This window comes from Excalfactoria chinensis, chromosome 1, assembly GCF_039878825.1.
Source record: "Excalfactoria chinensis isolate bCotChi1 chromosome 1, bCotChi1.hap2, whole genome shotgun sequence".
Classification (NCBI taxonomy): domain Eukaryota; kingdom Metazoa; phylum Chordata; class Aves; order Galliformes; family Phasianidae; genus Excalfactoria; species Excalfactoria chinensis.
Window position 1 is genome coordinate 180,695,211 of NC_092825.1, and position 27,077 is coordinate 180,722,287.

The 27,077-nt window shown below is 45.1% G+C and overlaps 1 protein-coding gene across 4 annotated transcripts in view; it reads left to right on the forward strand.

The window, feature by feature from the left end:
- Positions 1–25,218, forward strand: part of INTS4 (integrator complex subunit 4) — a 35,253-nt gene extending 10,035 nt beyond the window's left edge. For all 4 annotated transcript variants that reach the window (XM_072339415.1, XM_072339409.1, XM_072339416.1 and 1 more), the window contains exons 11-23: positions 1,862–2,067; positions 3,952–4,094; positions 5,087–5,202; positions 7,799–7,932; positions 8,776–8,933; positions 10,367–10,460; positions 11,906–11,986; positions 19,676–19,806; positions 20,308–20,367; positions 21,461–21,620; positions 21,877–22,020; positions 22,710–22,830; positions 24,193–25,218. In XM_072339415.1, coding sequence (XP_072195516.1) covers positions 1,862–2,067; positions 3,952–4,094; positions 5,087–5,202; positions 7,799–7,932; positions 8,776–8,933; positions 10,367–10,460; positions 11,906–11,986; positions 19,676–19,806; positions 20,308–20,367; positions 21,461–21,620; positions 21,877–22,020; positions 22,710–22,830; positions 24,193–24,386 — 1,742 coding nt within the window. In that variant the 3' untranslated portion in view covers positions 24,387–25,218. The remainder of the gene's footprint in view (positions 1–1,861; positions 2,068–3,951; positions 4,095–5,086; positions 5,203–7,798; positions 7,933–8,775; positions 8,934–10,366; positions 10,461–11,905; positions 11,987–19,675; positions 19,807–20,307; positions 20,368–21,460; positions 21,621–21,876; positions 22,021–22,709; positions 22,831–24,192) is intronic.
- Positions 25,219–27,077: the final 1,859 nt, after the last annotated feature.

A 27,077-nucleotide genomic window follows, 5' to 3' on the forward strand; every position in this document is an offset into this window, starting at 1 on the left:
TCTGCAGACGTGAGTGTTCTTGGGCAGTTGGAATGTGTTATACTTGAAAATTAGTGACTGGATTCGTGTGTTTTCAGTTTCTTAGATTTCAGGTGAGGTCTTGTTTATGTCTTTTGTCATGTTATTGTAATTCTGTTTCTTGATTGGAAACACCCGCGTTTTACCATCACATTTACCTTGCTCTGTAGTGCCGTTCCACCAGAGTCTCATAGACTTGCTGTGATAGACACGGAGGCCTTCATCTCGCTCGTTCCAGCAGATTATATCTGTCCTGCTCTTTTAAACAGGGTAAATTATGAATGTCAAATTGGAACATAAGCATCCCTCAGCTTCTGAGCATGGCTGTGCTGATGGCCTCAGGGGTGTCTGTGCTTAGTCTTTTCTAGCCCGACTTTCCGATGGGTAGAGCAAAGGTTTGCAAAGGCTATTGAGAGCCATGAAAAGGTGCAGCTTTGAATGTCATTCGTGAATTCAGTTTTAAACCCTGCTGGAAGGATGACAGTAAATCAGTCAGCAGAACACTGTGACAAAAATATCCCTATAAACCGTGGTGTAAAATTTGACTTCTTTTTCTGTGAGTCCTGCAAATTAAACCATGTTTTCCTAACAGCTGAACTCTCCCTGAAGCTCCAGCATGAAACCTTGTTCTTTTCCCTGACTGACAGTATGGCTCAATCCATTGTGAAGCATCTCCAGTTTGATTATTGGGGGATGTCATTAAAATGGGCAGATGTGGAAAATAACCAGATCTCTGAAGAGTGTCTATATGTCTCCACAGTGGCATTTTAAATACTGCTGAGCTGTATTCTGCCTTACCCACAGCGCTGCTTTGTTTGTTTTCAATTCCATCCTGTAACTTAAATCTAAATGAATGTGTCAGCTCATGAATGTAATATTGGCAAATATTTTCTCGGGTTTTTTTTTCCTTCTCTAATGCCTCTAATACCATTGTGGTCTTAATGACCGTGGAGACTCAGCGTTGTGACATGGGCTTTGTTCTGTGTGAGTGGAGGGCTCGCTGTGTTTGCCTTTCTCTGCTTAATCGGAATCATCAGGAATCAAAATGTTCTTTAAGAACAATAGGCCTAAAAGTTACACGCAACTTTAAATGAATGTTTTCAAGATGAGCTAATTTGAGTGAGAAGTAGGAGTATGTTTTAAGCAATGTTTGCAAGACAGCTAATTCATCCTTTTATGATCCCTGCACATTAATGTTGTGGAAGCCAATGGGAAAATGGCTGCAGGGGGAAAGAATCTTCATGCATGTCTGTTATATTTGGGTCTTCTTTCCATTCCTACTGTATTTTCCAGCAGAGAGATTCTTTGGACGCCTCTGTTTATTTTTACTTTTGCTTGAATTATGAGTCATTCTGATAATTAGGGGGCACCTCTTTCCTTTCTTTTGAGGTATCTGAAGTCAGGAAGCAGGGAAAGCTCATTCTGTGTGCTGGTGACACACTGCTACTCTCGGGCTTTTCAGCAATTCATGAAGTGCTACGTGGCTACTTAAAAATGCAGTGAATGCTCTTAGCAATTAAAATGTCTGGAAGAACGAAGCGAGCAGTTTAATTATCTATATTAGCTTGCTTAAGGTACCATGGTTATAGCTACTCTTGCAAAACATGCCATGAAATACATAATATTTATTAGCTGGTTGTTGCTCTGGGCAGCCTGGCCTAGTGGTTGGTGGCTCTGCACACAGCAGGGGGTGTGAAACCAGATGATCGTTGTGGTCCTTTTCAACCCAGGCCATTCTATGAGCTCTCGTCCTTAGCCCAGTGCTCCAGTAATACAAGGCCTGTCTGTTGGTGGCATGCCCTCTTAAACAGCACTAACGACTGATGTCCCCCTCTCCAAACAGAGGTACGGATTGCTGCAGTGGAGGCCCTCTGCATGTTGGCTCAGTCCTCACCTTCTTTTGCTGAGAAGTGCCTGGATTTTTTGGTGGACATGTTTAATGATGAAATTGAGGAGGTGAGGTTGCAGTCAATACACACGATGAGAAAAATTTCCAACAATATCACGCTGCGGGAGGACCAGCTGGATACTGTGTTAGCTGTTCTGGAGGTAAGGCCTTCCCACCAAGGGATAACATGACATTCTTGTCTTATTTTCGTTTTAAATAAATGATATTCAGATTAAAGGCTCGCTGCCTTTGGTAACTGCTGCTGCATCACATGGATTTCCTTCTGTCTCCTTTTCTGGTTCATCACTTTGTGACATTTCATGTTGAATACAACTTAGTGCTATTTCTTCTACCACTTTAATTATACCTTTTATTCACTGAACAGAGCCAGGACACTGGTTCTCTCTCTACTCTTCCAGCAGTTGACTTCTAGCACACTCCTTGGAATAGTTTTGGCCTTTTCCATCCATCACTGTCCCAGTCAATTCTCAGCTGCACCTGGTAGATGCATTCTAAATGTCTCTTTACCCACTATTTGCTTGACCCAAGGCAACAATGCCATCTTTCAGTTGTGCTCCAGGATAAAGTGAACTAACCTAAGGCCAGGTTGGATGGGGCCCTGGGCAGCCTGGTCTAGTATTAGATATGGAGGCTGGCAGCCCTGCCTGCAGCAGGGTGGTTGGAGTTTGATGATCCCTTCCAACTCAAGCCATTCTATGATAGCCTGCTTATCTGTCTGTAACAAGTGCTGTGCAGTATGACCTGGACTTGCAAACGCAGCAATGAGTGTGAGATGCCTCTGGTATTTGTGCATTTATTTCACATCTGTTCCATTTGGAGACCTGTGCATTGCAGTATGAATGTGTAGACTAGCTACATTGATGTTCCTTGCTTTTGTTTTGTGGTCTATATTATGATAGCTGAAATATGAGAATTATCACGTTTTCATTGTGCTTGGTACAGGAAGGTCCTTGCTTACTTGCTTATCAATTTCAGCAATAAAATCCAGCTTTTGACACCAAAAGAGAGGATTTAGAAGAATAGTGTGAACTTTGGTGCCTGAATTGTTAATGGTGTTAATGTAACAGTTTTCATTCAACTGCTTTTTCTTTATCTGAATGACTCTATCAACTGCTCCTTGCTTTTCACACCAGGCATTGCATTCTGCATGCCATGGTGTTATGGTTCTTACTTGCTGCCAAGTTGTACACCTCTTTGGCCCTTTGTAGTCTTCTGCCTTGCTTATCTCCATTCTGTCCTCCCACCAATCCATGCAACACACCTGGATTATTTTATTTCCCCACTCATTGCATCAGTCTTCAGAGTACATAGTCTTGTTCAGTGACTGTCTGCCTTGCAGCACCAAAATAAGGACCAGATGAGCGTACCCACTGCATTTCCCTCCTTTGTTTGTGTATGTTGGCTGCCATTGAAGATCCTCGACAAGGGGACTGTTCTTTCTTTTGTGTAAGACGTTAATGGATGTGCTGTTGATATTTAGCAAATTAGGCTTTTTGAAAAAAATCCTCTATTGAAATGCATCTTGTTCTTGTATCCTGTCAAATTTTCACATTCTATCAGCCAATGCCACAAAAATGACAGCAAGGAAGTCTATTGTATTGTTTTGGAACTGCAAGGTGGTGTTTGGCAGGAGGCAAGTAATTAATTAAGCTGGAGTTCAGCCACACCGCTTCCAAAAATACAACTTGATGACGGCGTGAGCTTCTCTCTGTGGTATCATTCTGGCCTGAAGTGCAACGTAGGTGCAGTGTGACTTTAGAAGTGATGCGTTAAGGATTCCATACTGTCGCATCAGAGTTGATTGCTTGAGTTGTAGCTTGTGTTACACTTGTTCTTTTATTGTACACCTGTAAACCAACAGTTGGGTCAAGTTCTTCCTATTTCCTGAATGGTCACTGATGCCTCTAGGATGAATTCAGCCAAAGAACAGGATCTTCTGCCTTTAAAATAAATATATACCCAAGCTTCTCTCTCTCTGAGCATTCAAAGGTTCTGATTGGAGGGTTTTTGCTTTTATTTTTTAGGATTCTTCAAGGGACATTCGAGAAGCTCTTCATGAGCTGTTGTGTTGCACCAATGTCTCAACGAAAGAAGGCATCCATCTTGCACTGGTGGAGTTGCTGAAGAACCTAACCAAATATCCCACAGACAGAGAATCCATATGGAAGTGAGTGTGATCGATGTCCTCGTGTGTCTGCTTGCTTTTCTGCTTTGTTGTGAATTGGGGCATTAACCAAATGTTAAACTAGCTAAGGAGGTTAACAGCACTAAGGTTATTGTGTTATCCTGTGAATACTTGGAATAGCAGGTGTGTGTATGCTGTATGTGTTCCTGACTGACACAGAGATGTTGCATCGTTCTTGCTTGTCGATACTGCTGGTGGTCATCCAGAACTGATGACCATGCATGGAAGACCCCCTTATTGAAAACAGACAAAGCATTCACAGAGTTTCTAGAAAGGTAGTTTCAACTTTTACTTGGAAACGTCATTTATTCCGCATAACTGATGTTTTGTGCTCTGTGACATGGCAATATTCTTGTACCGATGGTGAAAAGTGGGCTGGCTGGCTATGGGGATTGTGCTCTTGGCGGGATTCTTTTCCTTTACGAGCGAAAATAATGAACGTTTTTGGGGTTTTTGGTTGTTTATGGAGGCAACAAAGGAAGCATTGCTTCCACACGCATGGTTTGAGATGGAATTCTTGGTTATTATTGGAAGCTCTTTTTTTAGTCTTCTTTTTCTTCTACATTGCTGTTGGAGTTTGGGTTTTGGATCTTATTTTCTTGGCCTTTTACCTCCTTGCTCCTCTAGTTTTATTGAAGAAACAAATGCATGTGCTTGTTAGCGTTTAATTGCAGGTTTTCCTTAGGTTGTGTAGCTGTAGGTGTTAACTATCTTTTGGATAGCTTAAGCGAACAGTTTCTATTGTTGTTTGGTTTTCTTTTCAAGCTGTTCTGTTATCTTTGATCATCTCAAACACTGCTGCAAATCCTGAAGAGGCAGCATTGCTGTGGGTTTGCACATAGACTTAACGGCAGGATTCTGATGGTGACCAACACATCAAAGTGCCACTGTAATACAAAGCGATGATGCTTTAAAATGTTGTATTTTGCAGTGTATGTGTTCACTAAGAAATATTTTGGTCCATCTGTTTTCAGGTGCTTAAAGTTCCTGGGGAGCCGGCATCCCACTCTGGTGCTCCCACTGGTCCCAGAGCTGCTGAGCACACACCCGTTCTTTGACACCCCAGAACCAGACATGGATGACCCAGCTTGTATCCTTGTGACGAAGCCAGCTGATCTGTTTCACTGTCAAACATTCAGCGGTGTTTTCCCAGTGCTTGGATTTGTTGAGCTGTTAGCAGACAGTCCTGTCGCTATCCCTTTGCAACTTAATTACTCAGCAAGCAATGGAATAACTGTTATCTTATGAAGACAGCTTGAGGAAACTGGGCTCGTTTAGCTTGGAGAAGGGAAGGCTGCAGGGAGACCTCATTGTGGCCTTCCAGTACTTGAAGGGAGCATATAAACAGGAGGGAGAGCGCCTGTTTACGAGGGTGGGGAGTGATAGGACAAGCAGGAATGGTTTTAAAGTGAGACAGGGGAGGTTTAGGTTGGATCTTAGGAGGAGGTTTTTCACCCAGAGGGTGGTGACGCACTGGAACAGGTTGCCCAAGGAGGCTGTGGATGCCCCATCCCTGCAGACATTCAAGGCCAGGCTGGATGTGGCTCTGGGCAGCCTGGTCTGGTAGATGCTGACTGCACATAGCAGGGGGTTGGGAACTGGATGATCATTGTGGTCCTATTCAGCCCAGGCCATTCTATGATCCAGAATCATCTTCATAAATACTGGAGTGGTATAATTAGCTTTTTCATGCTGTGATGAATGATTTGGTTATCAAGCAATTGGTCAAGGTTGAGGTTTTGCAGATGAGTCCTTTGATGGGAAAATATTTGTCTAGCTTACACTAATCTGGTGGATGCTTTAGCTTTTAAATATGAGTGGTGTTCTGCTTTGCTTGCTTTTTGGTGATACATCTCCTACCCTCACTGCTGTGCAGTATATAGAACAGCACTGTCACTTAGTGCTGTTCTATACAGCAGTGGCTGAATTCCCGTAATACTATGAACTTAGCTTTCTGAAATAAGTCAATCCGAAATCCTTATATTAAATTCAGCACTTCTCGTGCTTTAGAATGCAAGCCATGATTTTTGTACCGTTACCCTTAACACAATGGGAGATGCCTCAGAAATGTGAAATACCATTCTTCTATTGTTCGTTCTCCTCACTTTCCTTCTGTGCAGCTGCAGAACTCTCTGTTATTTACGGTGCGTGCTGAGAGATGTTCGGCTGGAACAACTCAGTGGAACTGCTGTGCTGCTCCTTGTTTTTTTCTCTCCATTTCGAGGCCATCAGCTAACAGATTAAATGAATACCTTGTGAGAATCGAGAAGGGCTGGGATCAGGTGGAGAGGAGGTTAATCTTCAATCAGATGGCTATGTCATAATCTGAGCGCGTTTGTCCTGTGAGTTCAGGATTTAAGGAATTTGGGGGGTGAAAAGCTCTAGTTTACCTCACTGCACTTAGAATCATAGAACCACTGAGGTTGGGAAGGATCTCTGAGGTCATCTTGTCCAACCATCAACCCATCCCCACTAACTGTTTCCCTTAGGGCCACGTTTTTGCAGTTCTTGAACACCTCCAGGGATGGAGACTCCACCACCTCCCTGCTCCAAGCCAAGGGATGTTAGTTTAGAAACGTTCTAGAGGTAACTTGACATTAAATTTTACAGAGGGGTGTTCTGGGAAGCCAGGCTGAGAAGCAGAAGTGACAAGGAAGGCCTTCAGTGAATAAACTGTTAGTTGAAAATGTGGGGGTTTTAGAGTCAAAGTGCTCAGCAAATTTTAATCAGATTAGCTGAATAGCTTCAGCTGAAAACCTGGAAGGGATTTAGGGCAAAAAAGAGGAACTAGTTTGGCAAGTTGAAGTCTTGGTTAGGGGGTTGGTAGCCCACGGATACAGCATATATATAGGAAATGAGAAATGGTGTTCACATCTCTAAGTGCTTAGGATTGCATCTGAACCTGCTTATTCTCCATGCAAGCAACTGTCCTGACTTTGTCTGGTTTGCGTTGGAATCCTTTTTCTCCTGTTAGAGATGCTGTGTTTTGGGTCATGCTGTTGCAGGTCTTTGGACTTGTTGATTAAAGCCTTTGGCTCTCCTCTGTATTTTCTGGTTCTCGGACCGTGAAAAAGGTTTTCCTGTTCCAGACTCTTCTTTCTGTGGTGTTTCTTTGGTTCATTTTAATTCTGCCAGCCAGGCTGCACTGGGCTCTGAGCAACCTAATCGAGCTGTGGATGTCCCTGTTCACGGCAGAGGAGCTGAACTTGGTGACCCTCAGAGTTCCCTTACAACTCAAACGATTCTGTGATTCTCTGGTGTTTTTTGGGGTGCCGGCATGGGAGGAATTGCAGCAATTTTCAAGAACTCAGAGGGAAATGCTTAATTGTAAGTGTTTGGGTGCCAAACTGGTAGGCACAATGTGAGCCATAGAGAAAGCTCCACCTACTGAGTTCTGCGTTTATGATCCTTGGCTCCTATCCTGTCTGTTGCCTCTGAGCCATCCCCCGTTGGCAACAGCAGCCCTTCTCCAATATGGCCCAGCCTGTAGTGTTTGCACTCTGTGCTTCATCTGCATCTGCTCAGACAGCTGCCTCTGGGGTTTTGCTCAGCATTCTCCAACAGTAAAGAACTTATTGAAGAACCTCCAGCAAAGAAAGGGTTGTTGAGTTACTGCTATTAACTTTCCATCCCTAAAGAACTCTTCTGGTCTTTGTTTATTTTTCTTTGACAATCCATTTCAATAGACATTGCTGTTCTGGTTCTGATTTTCAATGCTGCTAAAAGTTGCCCAACAATGCCAGCGCTGTTCTCTGATCACACGTTCAGACATTACGCCTATCTTCGTGACAGTCTCTCTCATCTGGTCCCTCCACTAAGAGTAAGTTGAACCACCAAGGCTTGTGCTTTGCTGGGAGTCTTGTTATTTTCTTCCACGTCTGTTAATCTGTAATAATTTGATCCTGGGTTTCTTCTTCCCCTCAGCATCAGTGAGTGAATATTGAAACGTACGTTAAGTAGGGAGAGCCAGATACTAAATGGTTACGATATGGATTTTGTAATATTTTTGTTGAATTAAAATGTTATTGCTCTCAAACGACATTCGTACACGCTCTGCTGGTTAGAAAAGAATGCTGGGAGGCAGGATGCCCAGGGGCTGTCACTGCATGGGGAGGGGGAGCTCAGCCTTTGTCGATATCACAACATTCAGCACACTTAACAGCAGTTAGCATATTACAGATCTAGCTGTGGTGTCCCTGTTCATTGCAGGGGAGTTGGACTAGATGGCCTACGGAGGTCCCTTCAGACTCTAAGGGTTCTATGGTTTGACTTAGATCTTACCTAAGCAGTTTATTTGGGGGTGAGGTGTGTTCTGTGCTCCTTTAGAGCATGCTTTTCCTGCGTGGGAGTACAGGTGGAACTGAAGGTGATTGTAAGTCTTAGTGCAGTACATAAATTCAGTTGCATGTGGTCTTCTCCTGATTCCGTTGTCTCGCAGTGAATAGAGAAGGAGATTGGTTCCCTCAGAGACACACTGATGTTTAATCTGAAGATCTCTAGCTACAAGTGGGTTTTAAATAGAATTAACCAACAGAGCCTTGGTATAAATGTTGACTCTGAGAAATAGTCGTAGCTCTCAGTTGGTAGCTGTTAAATAACACAGCAGCGTTTTGCAGTGCTGTTACTGATGTTAGTCTTTGTGTGCGTGTTTCTCTATGCTTAGCTGCCAGGTAGGAAGCTGGTCTCCTCCCCTGTCTCTCCCAGCATTACGCCACACGAGGACCCTTCCCAGCAGTTCTTGCACCAGAGCCTGGAGAGGGTGTACAACCTGCAGCACCTCGACCCGCAGGGCATCCAGGAGCTGCTGGAGTTCACCATTCGGTAAGGCTGCTCGGCAGAAGAGGAGTTAAGATTTGCAGCTTCTCTGAAGTCCATGCTGAGGATCGGCGTCATTCTTAGTCCTGTCCCTGCACAGCTCTGATTTTCGTCAGGTTATTTGTAATGTGTACACACGGGGCTTTTTGTTTGAGATGGAGAAGAAGCTTTTCTCCCTTGGTCTTCTAGTTTGTAGATCCTGTGGCCATTGATTCTGCGGGACAGAAGCTGCTTCTGTTGCTCTGTTGGGTTCCTTTCATCAGTCAAGCTTATAAAGGAGCTGAGATTCTCCATGAGTTGGGGATTCAGAGGTTCTCCTGAAATATGCAGTATTATTGTACAAGGGGCTTATTCTGCCTTTTCCATTTTATCTCAGCTGATATACAAAAACAAAACACTTGAAAAGGATTGTTGAAGAGACAACGAGGGAATCATTGTTGAGAGTCAGAAAAACAGTCACAAATCCCTTATTTGGAACACAGAACTTCAAAAAGCCTTTTTCCTTTTACCCTACGTGTCCACCTTTTTTGTATGTGTAGCTGTAAATTGCTTTCACACCCACCTGTAGTGGAAATCCTGACCATGAAAACAACATGCTTTATCCTCAGCTGTTTTTAGAGCTGTGGTGCACAGCCCAGAACACGATCTCAGAGCATCCAGTGCACAAAATGCTTTTAACATCTTCTCTCCTGGCAGAGCATCCAGGATCTGATAAGGCACAGTGAAACTCTGGGCATCTTGAGAGGCTGTGAGTGCCTTTTGTTCTGCACAGCAGTCCTGTCTGAGATGGCCGTGTGCATAGCTACGTGCTGCACAGGAGAGCAGTATTTGGAGCTGATGGAAATTGTTATTGTTCCCTATTAGTGCGTTGTGAGATGTGGGAATTAAGCACCAAAGAGCCTGTCGATACTAGGCCACACGCAACAGCCCATTGGGCAAGTATCTGTTCATCAGGTTTAAGCTTGTCTTGCAGTGGAAGCTATCTCTCAAACATGGTGGGTTCATGCAGTCAAGCATGTTCCAAACAGCCTTTCCTACCCAATGTGAGTAGCTGGATTTCCCAGCAGCAGAACACAAATGGGTCGTTAGCTGCTGTAGAAACCTGGAGGGTTTTTTTTTTAACGTTAAATCAGGAACTGCTGTGCTGTTTGGTTCCCACAGGGCTGCAGAGCAATGTGGGTTGACAGACTTACTGCTTCCACTGCAACGCTCGTGTCAGCCTCTAGGAAAAAAAAGGAGCTGCCAAGTCCCAGGGCGCAAGCTGTTTTGTAGTGCATGCTTTCCTGCTCTTTCTGGTGCCCATACTAAGGATAAGGAAAAACAAGATGTGGGAATAGCTGGCCTCAGCATTACTGCTGCATTCTGAGCGCATTTAGATTAACCTACTTGCTGTCTCAACGCTTTTTTTTCCCCCCCCCCCTCTCTTTTGCTTATTTCAGTGATCTTCAGAGGCTTGGAGAGCTGCAGTCAGAGCTGGCAGGGATGGCGGATTTCACTGCGACGTACCTTCAGTGTCAGCTGCTCCTCATTAAGGTCTGATTCAGCGGGGTGTCGTGGGCTGTGCTTCAGAACATCCCCAGTCAGCTGCACGCGTTCTGGTGGCAGTGCTGAGAGCTGATCCCTGCTGGAAGTGGAGATCTGGGGGATTTCAGGCAGCCCTGCTTCACTCCTGGGGCAAATAACTGATGAAGTAACTTTGTAAATGAATACACTATCGCACTTCTGTGCCAGAGCAGAACTTGTTTTCAGACAGAGTTGCAGTGTTTGACTGCTCTGCAACCTTTCACATTCAGAGAGTGCTTTTCCCTCTGCTGGCGACCACCAAAATGTGACCTACAGGTAGGTAAGGCAGGACATCACAAATGAGTTTCCAGAAGGAGACGGTAGAAGCTTCGTTGTCTAAAACTGAAAGTGATTTGAGTTCCTTAGCTAAAGGTGTAGCTGCCCGTTGGAATGCATTACAGCAGCCCTCAAATCCTTGGAATAGATTTTAGATAGGAGTTATAGACTTCAAGCAACCTGATTGCTGTGCCCATCACAGGGGTTTGACCTGGATGGTCTTTAAGGTCCTTTTCAAGCCATACTGGTCTATGATCCTATGAAATCCAGAGCTTTTGTCAACACGAAGTGCAGTCCATGCAGAGGGCTGGTGTTTGGAAGTGGCTTTGTTGCCTTTCTCCAGGGCTTGACTGGACTGAGCCATCTTGCCTTAGCTAAAAGAACGTGAGCTTTTGCATTTCTGGCAGTCATCAATACATCAGTGATGTAAAGTAAGTAACGTGGCTGAAATTAAAAGTGGCTCCTAATAGCACAGAGTTAGAAATTTCAGTATGACAGAGAGAACACCAATGCCAGAACACCCCTCTCGGTAGATTTCTTTCCAGTCAAGCTTTCTTAATTCTTTTTTAACATAAACCAAAGAGCAAATAGGGTTTCTTTTGTCCAAGTGCCAGCGGCTGTGTTGCACTCAGTAACTCCAGAATCTTTCTGGGGGAGCAGGGAGTGGAAGCTGTCAACAGGAAGGCTGAGGAGTACTGACTGTGTGGGTGTGTTTCTGAGGGCAGTTTTTGTTTCCAGTATTCCAGTTCCATGGCTGCAATCTGAGGATGCCCTGCTCTTAGCCTCAAGGAGGTGATAATGGGTTATAATTTCTCTGATAACTGACTATATTCTGCATACAGTTATCCTTAAATACTGAAGAATTTGCAGCTTAGCCAGTCTCTCATTCATAGCTTTGTTAACGTTATTCCCAGTGCTGTGTAGGATGTTTATATAGTGTGTAGTTTGCAAGCTGTGGTTTCCCATATTGTATTTAAAAGCAAGAAGAAACCTTTGGCCTGCTCTCTCAGGCAGCCTGTTGGTGTATAACAGAAGAGGGCATGTTCCCAAGCCCTGTTTATCTCGCACAGTGTTACAGCGCTCAGACTGAAAGGGTTATTTATCATCCCTTTTTTTTTTTTAATGGTTTCCTTCTGCAGGCCTTGCAGGAGAAGTTGTGGAACGTGGCAGCTCCTTTGTACCTGAAACAGAACGCGTTGGCATCTGCTGCAGCAAAACAGGTGAGGCTGAAACACCTGAAGGCGAGTCCTTGGATTCCCATTTCCATGGCCTTGCAGCACTGACGTGTTTCTGACTTTCTGCTGTAGCCTGTCCAAGCAAATCTTAGTTCCCCAAAGTGAAGCAATTTCTTTCAGCTTCAAAAGATCAAATGAAGTGGAGATTGAGGGAGATTTAGGACTGCAGGAAAAAGGCAAACATCCCATGTATCTTCCAGAATAATAAGAAAGAAGATTGGAGAACAGTGGACTGTTGGCCTCTGGGGAACTCTATGGAGTAAGTCCTCTTAGAAGCCATTTTTGTGCAAATGGAGGTCAAGGAAGCGATTGAGATCAGCCGAAATGCATTTCAAAGGGTGAATTATGGCTGACCAACCTTACTGCTTTCCACAGTGAGGGCACTAGTGCTGCAGACATAAGACATTAGATGTCACAAAGCCTGACTTTCTCAAACTCTAACACAATCTCCCATTACTTATTACCAAAATGGCAAGATTCCACATCCATAAGTGGGTGATAACATGGATGGAAGATTGGCCAGACTGCCTGGCTTAAAGCATTGGAAATACTGTCAGAAAGTCCAGAATACCATCCACAACCCTGTGGATAAAACTGAGTTGAGGAGCTGGTCAGTGTGCTTGGAGGGTAATGCTGCTGTTCAGAGGGATCTGGGAAAGTGATCTGTGCTCTCTACTTGGCTGTGGGTGTATGGGAGATTGGTAATCACAGCCTGAACCTCTGATTAATCAGCTGAGGCAAGTATGGGGTCAGCTGTGGGAGCACAGGTGAGAGTGATGTAGCTGTGCTCCCGGAAGGGGTGGAGCTTGACTCCATCCCCTCTGAGACCTCATTTAAGGGCTGACTCCCACTGGAGCAGTATCTCTTGGAGATCGCTCACCAGGGAGGACTGCCTCAGCTGCTTCGGTCAAGGCACCACCGTTGGTGAGTTTTCCCTTTACTCATTCACTTATATACCTTCTGTACATTTTGTTTCCATCTGTACATTTAAAACCAATACATTTGGCGAGCCAGGCAGGAGCCTGCGAATATCGGAAAAAAAATGTCTTTCCTGTGGAATGTGTTTAGTTGGTTCAAGGGGGAGAAGATCACCCCCTTAGGGAAAATCCTCCCTGGACAAATACCAGGGTTTGAGGCATCCCCATATTTTCAATTAGCGACGATTATCGAACAATGGGGGCCCTTACGGGTAACGGGCAATATGTCCCCTTACCATCTAACTGAATACTTTCAGGGGTTGCAAAAAGATATTTTGACAACCAAAGAAAGGCAAATGGCTGCATCCATGGCTGCTTGGCCTTTATTGAATGCTTTAAATCAGGCAGAGGTTAAATCAGATAAGATTGAACATGAAAATCAATTATTAAAAGCCCGCATTGAAAAATTGGAGGGCGAAATTAATCTATTAACGGGGAAAAATTCATCATTTTTTTCAAACACCCCCCAAATTAGATACATTACAATGGATGATAGTAAGGATCCTGAAACATCGGATCAAACTAAGGTCACTAAATCTGACCTAGAAGAGCCACTTAAGACGGACTTATTAGAAGTCCGTCCTATGGTAACCCAAAAAACAAAAAAAGTCCAGGAGCGACCAGCAGGGGTGCCTCCTGATCAATGGACCCCTGCTGACTCCTATTTACACGTAACAGCACGTCCATATACGCCCACCGAACTTATGGATCTAGTACAGCGCTTCAGGCAAAGACCAAGGGAAAGTGTCCCAGCCTGGCTGTTACGATTATGGGACTCGGGAGCAGAAAGTGTAATAGTTAACGGCTCCGAGGTATCTAAACTAGCAACCATAACAGTCCATCCTGCCCTGAGGCAGAGATTGTACTCAGGGTCCCAGTTCCCTGAAGAAAATCATTCGATCGTAGATTGGATAATGGCTGCCTGCCGTATGGTATGGTCAAATAAAACAGACATGCCAATACATACAGGAATGTGGTCTTCTATGGAAGACCTACAAAATTATATCCGGGAACTAGGCATGCGAGAGGCTGTCTATGAAGATGTATCTGTTAGTCCGGACATGGTGAAGTTTTCCGCGGGAATGAGGGACCTAATCTTACAACAGGCTCCCTCACATATGTATGGAACATTGGTTTCTATATTGAATCCTCTAGTGGCCGCAGAGGCAGCAGTCCAACATGCTGCCCAATTGGTAGCGGACCTGGGGGAAACGGAGCGCCTAAGAACCAAGCGCAATATTAGAGTAATTGAAGATCCTGAAGTTTTTCCAATAGCCCGAGCCAGGAGATCGGCTCCACGAACCCCTCGGGCGGGACCCATTAGGGTGTCCCGAAAGCAAATGTTTAATGATCTACTCCGAGCAGGTGTTCAATTTGCCAAAATTGATGGGCAGCCCAATCACGTTCTGCTTCAGTTGTGGAAACAGCTGAAGGATGAACAAAAATTTCAAAACCGCCCCAAAAGACCGGGGATAAGGCTTATAGAACGACGACCAACAACAGTTTGGAATCTAGAAGACTTTATCGTGCCAAATAGGAAAAAGAGGCCACCTCAGGTGCCTCGGGTCACAGTACCAGAGGCATCAGAGGTAAAAGACCTGAATCTGGCCCAGTTTATGGCGTGATGAGGGACGTCAGTCACCCTAGGGCCTCTAGACGGGACCGGAGGCCCTATGTGGAATTGACAATATATTGGTCCCGAGAAAATGTGCAGAAGGTTATGGCCCTCGTTGATACGGGGGCGGAAACATCTATAATTTATGGAGATCCAACAAAATTCAGAGGGAACAAAGTAATGATTGGAGGCTTTGGGGGACAGACCGTTCCAGTCACCCAAACGTGGGTAAAATTGGGGGTCGGGCGCCTCCCACCACGGGAGTACAAGGTATCTATTGCCCCAATTCCGGAGTACATATTGGGAATTGATATCTTGTGGGGTCTGGCTCTCCACACAACAGTGGGAGAGTTCCGGTTGCGGCAGAGATGCATTAGTATCCGGGCAATTCAGACAATATTGAGAGGCCATGCAAAACATGAGCCTATTTGTCTGCCCAAGCCACGTCGGATTACTAATGTAAAACAGTACAGACTCCCAGGTGGGCAGGATGAAATAACAAAAACAGTGCAGGAATTAGAAAGAGTGGGTATTATAAGGCCTGCACATAGCCCGTACAACTCCCCAATATGGCCAGTGCGAAAATCGGATGGAACATGGAGGATGACAGTGGATTACAGGGAATTAAACAAGGTCACGCCGCCCGTTCATGCAGCCGTACCCAATATTGCCTCCCTAATGGACACACTAAGTAGAGAAATTAAAACGTATCACTGTGTCCTAGACTTAGCGAATGCATTCTTCAGTATTCCGATTAGTGAAGAATCACAAGACCAGTTTGCATTCACATGGGAAGGCAGGCAGTGGACTTTTCAGGTTCTGCCGCAAGGGTACGTGCATTCACCTACTTTTTGTCATAATTTGGTGGCGCGTGATCTGGCTAAGTGGCAGAAGCCACATAATGTAAATTTATATCATTATATTGATGACCTCCTGTTAACATCCGATTCATTAGAGGCGGTGAGACAAGCAGCAGATTTATTGATAGCTTATCTGCAAAAGAGAGGGTGGGCTATAAACCCACAGAAGGTGCAAGGTCCGGGGTTATCTGTAAAATTCCTGGGAGTAATTTGGTCCGGAAAAACCAAAGTACTACCCAGTGCAGTAGTGGATAAAGTCCAAGCGTTCCCAGTCCCTACAACATCAAAACAGCTACAAGAGTTCTTAGGTATATTGGGGTATTGGCGCTCCTTTATACCTCACTTAGCTCAGTTGTTGAGGCCATTGTATAAGCTTACCAAGAAGGGTCAATCGTGGAACTGGGGGAAGGTAGAACAAGATGCTTTCCAACAGGCAAAGCTGGCAGTTAAACAAGCCCAGGCATTGGGTATATTTGATCCGACCCTCCCAGCTGAACTAGACGTTCATGTTACCCAGGATGGTTTTGGCTGGGGCCTGTGGCAACGCCAGAGTTCTGTTCGAACCCCCATTGGATTCTGGTCTCAGGTTTGGCACGGAGCAGAAGAAAGATACAGCATGATTGAAAAACAGTTATTGGCTGCCTATTCAGCGTTACAAGCGGTAGAGCCAATAACGCAAACAGCAGAGGTTATAGTTAAAACTACATTACCGATCCAGGGGTGGGTAAGAGATCTAACTCACCTTCCTAAGACAGGGGTGGCCCAAGCACAGACGGTAGCACGATGGGTCGCCTATCTAAGTCAAAGAAGCAGCTTGTCTTCGTCTCCACTCAAGGAGGAATTACAGAAGATCTTAGGCCCAGTGACATATCGCAGTGATACGCCGAAAGAACCAATGGTCGCTCCACCAGAGAAGAGCCCTGTTCAGGAAGGAAGATATCCTATTCCTGAAGATGCCTGGTATACGGATGGGTCCAGCAGAGGCAACCCGAGCAAGTGGCGAGCTATAGCATACCATCCCTCTACTGAGACAATCTGGTTTGATGAGGGGGATGGTCAGAGCAGCCAATGGGCAGAATTACGAGCCGTGTGGATGGTTATAACTAAAGAACCTGGTGATGGCATCCTGAACATCTGTACGGATAGCTGGGCCGTGTACCGGGGGCTTACTCTGTGGATTACGCAGTGGGCTACCCAGGAATGGACTATCCACGCCCGACCGATCTGGGGGAAAGACATGTGGGTAGACATTTGGAATACAGTCAAACACAGGACGGTATGTGTCTACCATGTCTCTGGTCATCAACCCCTGCAGTCACCAGGAAACGATGAAGCGGACACACTGGCCCGAGTTCGATGGATTGGGAATTCACAATCCGAAAATATTGCCCGATGGTTACATCAGAAGCTACGGCATGCTGGACAAAAGATAATGTGGGCAGCTGCTAAAGCATGGGGGCTGCCTGTACAGTTATCTGATATCGTCCAAGCATGTCAGGACTGTGACGCTTGCTCGAAGATGAGACCAAGACCGTTGCCTGAAACAACATCCCACATTGCTAGAGGATATAGTCCTCTTCAGAGATGGCAGGTTGATTACATTGGGCCCCTCCCTCGGTCTGAGGGGGCGAGATATGCCCTGACCTGCGTTGATACTGTAAGTGGACTGCTGCAAGCCTATCCCGTACCAAAGGCAAATCAAGCATATACAATTAAGGCACTCACTAAACTAATGTCTGCATATGGGACACCTCAAGTCATCGAGAGCGACCAAGGGACTCACTTTACTGGAGCGATGATACAGCGCTGGGCAGAAGAGAACAACATTGAATGGCGATTCCATCTGCCATATAATCCAACAGGGGCAGGCCTTATTGAACGCTACAATGGTATTCTTAAGGCTGCCCTGAAGACAGACTCCCAGTCCCTGCAGGGGTGGACAAAAAGATTATACGAAACCCTGCGGGACTTGAACGAAAGACCTCGGGATGGCAGACCCAGTGCTCTGAAAATGTTACACACTATATGGGCCTCCCCTCTTAGGATTCAAATTACAGGTGCTGATAATGAGGTAAAACCGCAGGTTGGTAATGACAATAATCTTCTGCTCCCTGCCCCTGAGAATCTAAAACCAGGAATCCATAAGATAAATTGGCCCTGGAAGGTGCAAGTAGGACCTAAGTGGTGTGGCCTACTTGCACCTTGGGGGAGACTATTGGAGGTGGGAGGTTCAGTTACCCCCTCGGTGATAGGTACATGGCCTACTGACATCGTGGTCAATACTCCGGTCTTTATTGCTAAAGGGACACCCATCATGTCCCTATGGCAGATCAGGACTCCTCCTCTGGTGCCAGATATAGTTATACAGCCACAGATATCTGGCCAGAGGGTATGGTATCGGAGGCCGGGACATAATCCGGTGCGAGCAGAAGTATTGACCCAAGACAAGAATACGGCCTGTATCTTGCCCTGGAGGGCAGACCTTCCTCTCCTGGTACCCTTGAAACATCTGTATTACTCTCCCTAAGATTCTAAGCCTCTAGGACCATCAGAGAACAATTTGTGTGGACTGATGAAACGCAAATGGACCTGCACCTCGAGATGGCTTGTCTCCAGTAACATCTATCAAGCACTGGCCCACGGAAGATCGTGAATACCCATCCAATCATCATTTGAATAACATCAGCATTCGGTGCGACGGGAAATTGTATCAGCGTCGCGTTGGGTCTCTGTGATAAGGGAAAACTCACCTAATCATTGGTTCACGCTGTGAAGGGGTGGAGTGTATGGGAGATTGGTAATCACAGCCTGAACCTCTGATTAATCAGCTGAGGCAAGTATGGGGTCAGCTGTGGGAGCACAGGTGAGAGTGATGTAGCTGTGCTCCCGGAAGGGGTGGAGCTTGACTCCATCCCCTCTGAGACCTCATTTAAGGGCTGACTCCCACTGGAGCAGTATCTCTTGGAGATCGCTCACCAGGGAGGACTGCCTCAGCTGCTTCGGTCAAGGCACCACCGTTGGTGAGTTTTCCCTTTACTCATTCACTTATATACCTTCTGTACATTTTGTTTCCATCTGTACATTTAAAACCAATACAGTGGGGAGATCACATCTGGAGGGGAGTTGTGCTCATCTCCATACAAGGAAGGTACTGCTGGACTGCAGTGAGTTGAGCAGAGGACCCTCAAGGTGGCTGAGGAGTGGAGCACTTTGCCTCCAAGGAGAAGCTGAGGGCTCTGGGCTTATTCAGCCTAGAGAAAGTTCTAGGCTGATTTACTGCTCTATGCCACTACTTTACCTGGGGATATCGATCACATAAAGACAGAGTTTGATGTGCTGCTGTGGGACAAGAAGTGATAGATACAAACTGGAATATGAGAAATTCTGAGTAGATGTGAGGTAGCAAAAAATGCTGTGATTATTGTTAAGCACTAAAATGGATTTCCCAGACTGTTAGTGGGGAATCTTCATCTTTGGAAGTGTTCACAGAACACGTGGCTAACTGGGCTGATTAGGCCTGCCTTGAGGAGGGAATGTGGTAGATGAGCTCCACAAGTCCCACTCCATCCAGGTTATTCTTGCTCTCTAACATTTGATTGACTGATCCTGGAAAAACAAAGCTAAACACTTTTTTTAAATAAAGAAATGAGAAAGCAAGCTTTAAATAATCTGGATTTAGGGTAAAAGCAAGTTTGTGGATCTGCTGGGAAGCCATGCTGACATTTTGAGCCTCCAGTTAATTAAAATGTATTAAGAGGCAGCTACTGCTGTGCATCAAACCCTTCTCTGCTGTTGACATCTCGTCCCTAGAGACGAGTAGATACAAAAGCCCATCAGCTTCTTAAATCTTCTTTAATTGAACTGTCTTTCTTGGGTGCCTTTCTTAGTAGTATGTCAGCCCCCCGGGAAGGTTTATCTGTTTTGATTGTGAATGTTGAACACTTTCCATCAGAGCAAGGTGAGGGGATCTTTATTAAATAGAGTCCCTTCTATGTGGTTACACGTAGGATGCTCATCTTGTGATGGTTCTCGTCTCTATCTGCAGCATATGAAGCGTTGTTGAATGTGAAGTTGTTTCTGTCTAATCTAGCTCTGAAACTGAACCTGAGCGGAGCCACTGGGGCTGCTCTGCTGCTTGGTTTGTATTCCAGAGCAGCCAGCAGGAGTCGGTGAGTGCTCCAGCCCGGAATGGTTCGTTACCCTTGTGTTGTTTGTCTGACAGATCTTGGAAGAAACGTACAAAATGGAGTTCATGTACAGCGGTGTGGAAAGCAGACAAGTGGTCATCATTCACCACATGAGACTGCAAGCGAAAGCTTTACAGCTCATCGTGACTGCACGCACCACCAGAGGGTAAGGGTGGTGCCAAGGGTTACCTGCAAGCTTTGTATCCTCCAGCTGTGTTTTAAGAAGCAGCAAGGCTAAATTAGACACTTAAAACACCATGGAAATGCTGATAACTGTTTGAAGAACGAAGCTGAGTTTCTTCAATACACATAGGAGAACATAATATGTTCGTTGCCATCAATTTGCTGTGTTTTCATAGAGTTCCATAAGATTTGCCTATTCTATTTTTATAGGTGGAAAGCTTCATGTTTTCTACCAGTGGCTCTGGGAACCTAATGCCTTGTGCAAATGCAAGGGATGTATTGCGGAGGGGGTTACAGGTGTGGAGAAGATGATGACAATCCATTTTGTCTTTCTCCTGTGGGAAATCCATTTGTGGTCTCAGATTGTCTTTAAGGTCTTACAGTTTCTAGGAGCTTGAACTGGATTTCAAAACTGAAATGCTTGTGGCTGTAGAGCCAGTTTTCTCTTGTTATTTTTACATCAAGCAGTGTTATCTCATTGCAGAGTGGAACCCCTTTTTGGGATGTGTGAGAAGTTCCTTCAGGAAGTAGATTCCTTTCAGAGGTGAGAAACCCCATTGCTTCTCTCTGTGTCTTTTTGTATTGAAGCTGATGATAGTACATGTAACCTGGTATTGAATAATGCCACTGATAGCCAGGGAACAGAACTGCTCGCTTCCTTTCTTTCCTTCGTGCTAGGCCTCAGGATCAGCAAAACTCATCACTTTACCTTAGGAATGCAACCCCTGCAGGCAGTGATGGGTTCCATAAACAGGAGTCTGAACATTGGCAGAGTTTGTTCATTTTGCTTCTATGTAAAGAACAAGAAATACTGTGGATGATCTTTCAAGGCTCTTGTCCTGTGATATAAAATGAATTCTATACTCTGTTCTTCACCTCTGGAGCTAGCATAGTTCTTTTATCTGATTCCAGTTAATCCAGTATCTGAATCCAGTTAGTACTTCACTATGCAGATATAAGAATTATTACTCTCTTAGAAATACTGGTAGAGCAAAATCGTTCTGCAGGGAGGTCAGACGATTCGCATGACGGTATGGGGTTACGTTACGTTCTGAAGTGAGTCAGCTGTTTGAAAGTGCACAGCGTAAAGGATGAGGTGGATTCATGTCTTCCCTGCGATGTACCAACCTCTGGAGTTTACAAGGCAGCAGTAATAGGAGTGGCATTTTTCACCCGACTGTTTCTCTCTTGAGGCGTAGAGATTGAATGCTGAGTGCTGGAATTGCCTGTGACCTGTCACTTCATTTAATTAGCACTCTTGCTATCAAAACAGTGTTACAGCTGCACGTGCAATCTCTATAGATAAATCCTTACAGCAGTTAGCTCCCATGGGTGTGTTTTAATTGGTTTTTATTTACCTCAATGTTTCTAGCTCTTTCTGTGCACATCTTCCCTGCTTGGCTCTGTATTGAGGCAGGACTAAGAGATGTGTCCTCCAAAGCCCTTGGTGTTATCAACTTGAAAACAAGTAGCCAAAATTATCTTAATATGAGACGTGCATTGGGAGTGGAATCTCCTTATCTAATTTTGCCATTGTAGCTCATTATAAAGATTAAGTAGCTTGGCTAAAGATAACAAAACCACTCAAAATGTTGAAATAAGTACTTCATTTTTCTTAATTATTTTATTTGATACAGATGCTTCATCTCAGAGCTCCCACAAATGCAGGGCAGTTTTGTAGATAAGCTGCTGGACTTAATGCCCAGACTGGTGACATCCAAGCCTTCAGAAGTGGTCAAGATTCTTCAGACAACGCTACGACAAAGTACCTTCCTCCACCTTCCTCTTCCAGAGCAGGTCGGTTTGGAATGCAGTAGCCTTGCAGACTATCTTTGGCTGCCATGTAGTCCCTGACAGACCACAAAGCTCTTATGCTCCAGCTTTCTGCTCAGTTGCAAATATCGGTTCTTCAGGCAATTGCTTCAGGATTAATTCTTGGTAGTATGTCAAGTGACGTGTAGTTCATGCATAATTCCTCTGTTAAGAACAACAGTGATTCTATTTTCTTCTTTTTCCTCTCCTTTATTTTCACCAACAACTTTGCCTCTTGCAGCTCCACAGAGCTAGTGCAAACATCATTGAGCCAACTGGTGAATCTGATAACCCCCTGAGGTTTACATCAGGGTTGGTGGTGGCACTGGATGTGGATGCAACCCTTGAACACGTGCAGGATCCACAAGGAACTGTTAAAGTTCAGGTAAGCAGCCACAAATGCAAAGAAGGTTTTGTTTTGTGGGGAGCTTTCATGAGGAAGTCAATAATTCCTGATTGCCAACAGTTGCACACCTTAACGCTCTTGGACTTCAGTGGTGTAACCTCACATGCAAAACTGACTTGTGTGTAGTGAGCTGGGCTCACTTCTGTTGTTCTGGGAGTTTTCTCTGAGCCCTTTGAAAGCATTCTGTGCTCCGTGTGTGCTACGCTTCTTTCACATGTGCTCAACACATGATGGACTGAAGTACAAGCGTGGGGGTGAGCATCCACCTGCTTGTATATTGGAAGGAGGAGCAAAAGGTGTGTTGTGAACACTGCAGAAGTTGGCATGCCTTTGGCTCTCCATATTTAACACTCAGTTTTCTTCCTGCTGTTTAATCATTTCCATCAACTAAGCTGCAGTTAATAAGGGTATGGTACGATTCAAGCAGAGAAACTAAACCTTGACAATGCAAAGGAAGAAGGTGATACATTTTTCTTCATGCCGTGGGTTTAAATGGCCAACACAGAATTGTGTGGTCTTGAAATATAGATCAGCTGGGCTCCTGGCTCTGAGCTAAAGCACAGCTTCGTGCCTTCAGAGCTTGAACAGGAAGCACCAAAATTCTGCACGCTGTCCAAAAGCCCAGTCCAGTTGTCATACATCTATTTTGGTTGTGTTTATTTTTATAGGTATTATATCCAGATGGGCAGGCGCAGTTAATCCATCCTAAGCCAGCTGACTTCAGAAATCCCGGTCCTGGAAGGCACAGACTGATAACTCAGGTCTACCTCTCTCACACAGCCTGGACAGGTAATGTTATCAATATAGGTTCATGGGATTGTGTTGCTACACGTTTGATGGGAGTGTGTGATTCCCATCTCTTGTGTGTCCACAGTCCTGGGAGCTCAGAGGATCACGGGGTGTATAGGGGGTGTTGATCTGGAGCACTTTACTCATAGCAGTGCAGAGTAAGATTCGTTGCTGGAGTCAGGCCTGCATCCTCAGTTCAAGGCAAGGAGTCACGGCAGACTGATTCATTGTAGTTCATTGTTTTAGATCTGACAGGTAGTTGAGCACAGCAGAGAACCTTTGGAACCACATATACTCAACAGTGTAATTTCACTGCTGATTAAACTTTCACCCTTTGAAGGTCCTAAAAAAACACCCCATATCTCTGGTGACTCCCACACCCACGTTCAATCATAGATGGCATTCACACCTCTCAATGGAAGCACAGCTGTAATTGGTTTGTGGGCTTCAGACAACAAAAGCAAAGAGTATATATATTTTTTGCAGCTCCTTTCTCCCATTTCCTTTTAAACTCTTCAAATAATTCAAGAGTGGGGTATGTATATTTTTGAGCACTTTTTTTTTCTGTTTAATAGGATTTGGCAATCTATATTTTTAATTAGTGGATATATTTTTTTCAGTGCAGTCTTCCCTTTTAGTTACTCCATTTTATGCTGCACCTCTGTCATGTATTCGTTCAACCTGCTTATCTTTTTAGTTCTGGAGAAGAAAAATGGTGTTGTTCCTACAGTCAGCAGTATCAGGATTTCAAAGTGGATTCTGTAGCAGGAGCTGAATTAGGTCCTTATTTCTGCCTTTGCAGCATGTGCCGAAATGGCATTTCAAATGGGGCCTATGGGATTCTGTTCTGGTCTCTCCCTTAGCAGTTATTTAAGTTAAGAACTCTAACATTGGTGCTTAGGCATTTCACAGGTGGTGAGGACATCAAGCTTGGGGGGGGCTGAGAGGACACGGTCAGTTGACAAAGTGGACAAATTAGTTTCTTTTTCATAAATTGAGATAATTAAAACCATAGAGGAAAGTACGTGCTTACAAAGGAGGACGTCCAAGCACAAAGTGCAGGTTAAGTAGAAGCAGTAGTAGTAGTAGAAGCAGAAGGAGGTGACTGAAAGCTGATGCTGTGGCAAAATGATGGATTTTAGGGAGTTGTTAGCTGAGCCTGCAGTATAACTGTGGGAAACTGTTATCTGTTGTGCTCCATCTGGTGTGATCAGACACTCTGCGTTGCTTGTTGGTGACGGCAGCGCTTGGGGATGTGGTTGGTGGGCATGGCGGTGATAGGCTGATGGTTGGACTCGATCTCAGTGGTCTTTTTCAACCTGCGTGATTCCATGTTTGGTTTGTTCCTTTCTTTCCCATCAGAGCCGTGTCAGATCGAAGTGCGGCTGCTGCTGGCCTACAATTCCAACAGGAGCAAAGCAGCCGCCAAGATTGCCAAATCCACCTGGAACGAGAGCCTGGAGGCTCTGCAACAGCCGGAAAATGGCATCGAGGGGACCATCCCCTTCAGCAAACCTGTCAAAGTGTACATAATGCCCAAACCTGCCAGGCGGTGAAGAAATACAAGAAATACCTTTATGGGATTGTTGGATAAAACTGAAAACAGTATTCTGTGTTCCGAGGTACCGGAACCAGGTGTCAACCATACGAGTAAGGCCGATGAAGAACAGTTGGGCTCCTCTGACACGCAGCGATAGATAAGGAGTTATTTGAATAAATCAGAACGGCTTCATGAAAACACAGTTTTTTCTACGTTGCCTCAACAAACGAAGACAATTCTGTCAGCATTCCAGCAATAACTGCATTAGGCCAAAGTCTCTTCCTGGCCTCTGGGTTTTCCGCTGAAGCTATTTACTACATAAATGCTAAGGCACATCAATCTGTGCTTTGGTAATTCTCTGAAACTTGTGCATTGGTATCTATTTTCTTAGCACTAAAAATTCTGTTGGTCTGGCGTAGGAAATGAAACTCCAAATGGAACTGCAGGCTGCATCCTGACGTGTGCCCTGTACAGCTGTGCTGGAGCTGGGACAGCTGGGAGAGGGTATGGGTTGTTAATGCTGGGAGTTGGTACAAGCAGGCAGAACTTAGTGAGCAGGACACACAACGCTTCTGGCCCAGCTGGTGGAAGCACAGAGGTTCTGGGGGAAGGAGGGTGAGTGGCTCAACAAAGCAGCAAAGAAATACTTTTCAGTCGCACAGAGATTAGTGTAAATAGTTCTGCAAAACTCATTATGTGCTTTCCTACAATAAAATTGGAAAACTGATGCTAATCTGTTTATTGTACAAGTAAACATGCCAGCCTGCATGGTCTAAGAAGAGATTACTGTGAGGCTTTTGTGCTACTTGTGACTATATGCATATAAAGATTTTAGGACTGACAGTTTTATGGCTGTGAGGCTTCATTTGGCTGCTTTAGGTATTCTAAAATCAAATAGCAGTGAAACCAAGAACCCCTCTTCCAGACTGTCTGTGTTTCACCTCCAGGGTGCTGGCTTGGAAAGCTGTGCGTGTAGCAGCCCAGTTGTTCCCATTGGGCTTCAGCATCCTCAGTTCATTTCTCTGTGGGAAGGTGTTGATGCATGTTATTAGAAACTGCACTGCTACACGTTTCCAGTCTCATCATGAGGGTATCCCATAGCTGGCTTCTCTGCTGAGTACCGTCCTGACTCCCAACTTGAAACGTGGAAGAAAACCATGCTTAACCTTAGTTAAACACGGCCTAGCTTTGTATGCCTTTAATGGGAGCTTCATAACCAGGTCACTTAAGTCCACTGGAATTAATTAGGTCAATTCCTTAGAACTTGGAAAGTAAATTATCAGTTATCAGGAATGCTTAATACATCTTTGCATTAAGAACAGAGCTGATGGTTGGGGTACTAACTCAGATGAGCGTGGCTTTCATGGAATCATACTTTCATGTATCTTAGTTATGTGCTTTTAAAACTGCACACTGCAAAGAGTGCAAAAAAAGATCACCCCAAAGAAGGAAGAATGGGACATGCATTCAAATATGGCCTTTTCTTGGGTTCCAGAGCAGGGAGCTGGGTTTCCTCTGGTGTCCTCCTTGGCTGAGTCCTCGAATCTTTTGACAAAATCAGAGATAGAATCACCATTTTTATCTCATGTCACTCATGTGCTTGTTTAGTCCTCGCAGCAGGTGCTGGGCTGGGGTTAGCCTGCAGTTCACTCTTGCAGTATTACTGAAGCCTCGTGCTCAAGTCTGAAGGCTCGTAAATGCTGCTCATGATGCGTTTGGTTTGTTGGAGCCTTTTTATGGCCTGTATCTCTCTGCTGCCAGCTCAGGCGTGCTGCTCCACACAGATAAGGGCTGTGGATGGAAGCTCGGTGGTGGAACAGCTGGGTGGAAGCTCACTGGCTGCCAGCCCAGCCCTGCTCTGTGTAATGAGGGTGCTGGGGTGGGAGATTGCTTTCTGGGGGAAGCAGAGAAGCAATGGAAGAAGCCCTGCCCTATATAAAACATGTTCCCATGATTTGGGCAATGAGATTGTACGAATTGTCTAACGAATGACTGATGGCTTTAGCTGAAAGCAGTGGCTTAATAGAGCACTTTGAGCTTGGGTTGAATTTTGATGAATCAGTCCCAGCTGTTTACACTGTGCACTGAGGAGGAAAAGGGGCTTTGGGTAAGCAAAGCAGCCCAAGCAGAGCTGACTTGTGTGGTGACAAAGCTGACTCAGAAAGCAGTGACAGAAGGTAAAGCTGGAGAAGACCTGCAGCAGGTTTGTCTCCTGGAAACTGGGTACTGACGGCAGTGAGACTTCACAATTTACCCTGAAACAGGGGAACCACAACTTAGCAGTTCACCTTCCCCTGTGGGCTGCAGCGCCCCGTGTTAGAAGTGGAATCTTCTGTCTCCTACTGGTTGCCAAATGGAAGGAACGATGAAGAGGCTGCAGCACAAAGCTGGGCAGGGCACACCTCTAAGAGTCACCTGGCAGTGCAGAGCAGACTGTGCTGCTCCATGGAAGGACACAGTGTGTAGCAGCAGCACAGGAGACTGTGGTGCTGATCTCAGTGCCTTTCTCCTCTTTCTGAAGGGGGCTCCATTCAAATAAACTATTTCAGTACCATATGAAAGTAGAAAACAACCCAACAAACAAAACCTGAAGGGAAAAGGTAAGGTATTCTCCAAGTAAAGCATTAAAGAAATGGGAATTATCCCCTTAATGAAAGCCTCTTCCTGTTCAAGGCCCAAAAGATGATGAAATAACACAAATATCGAA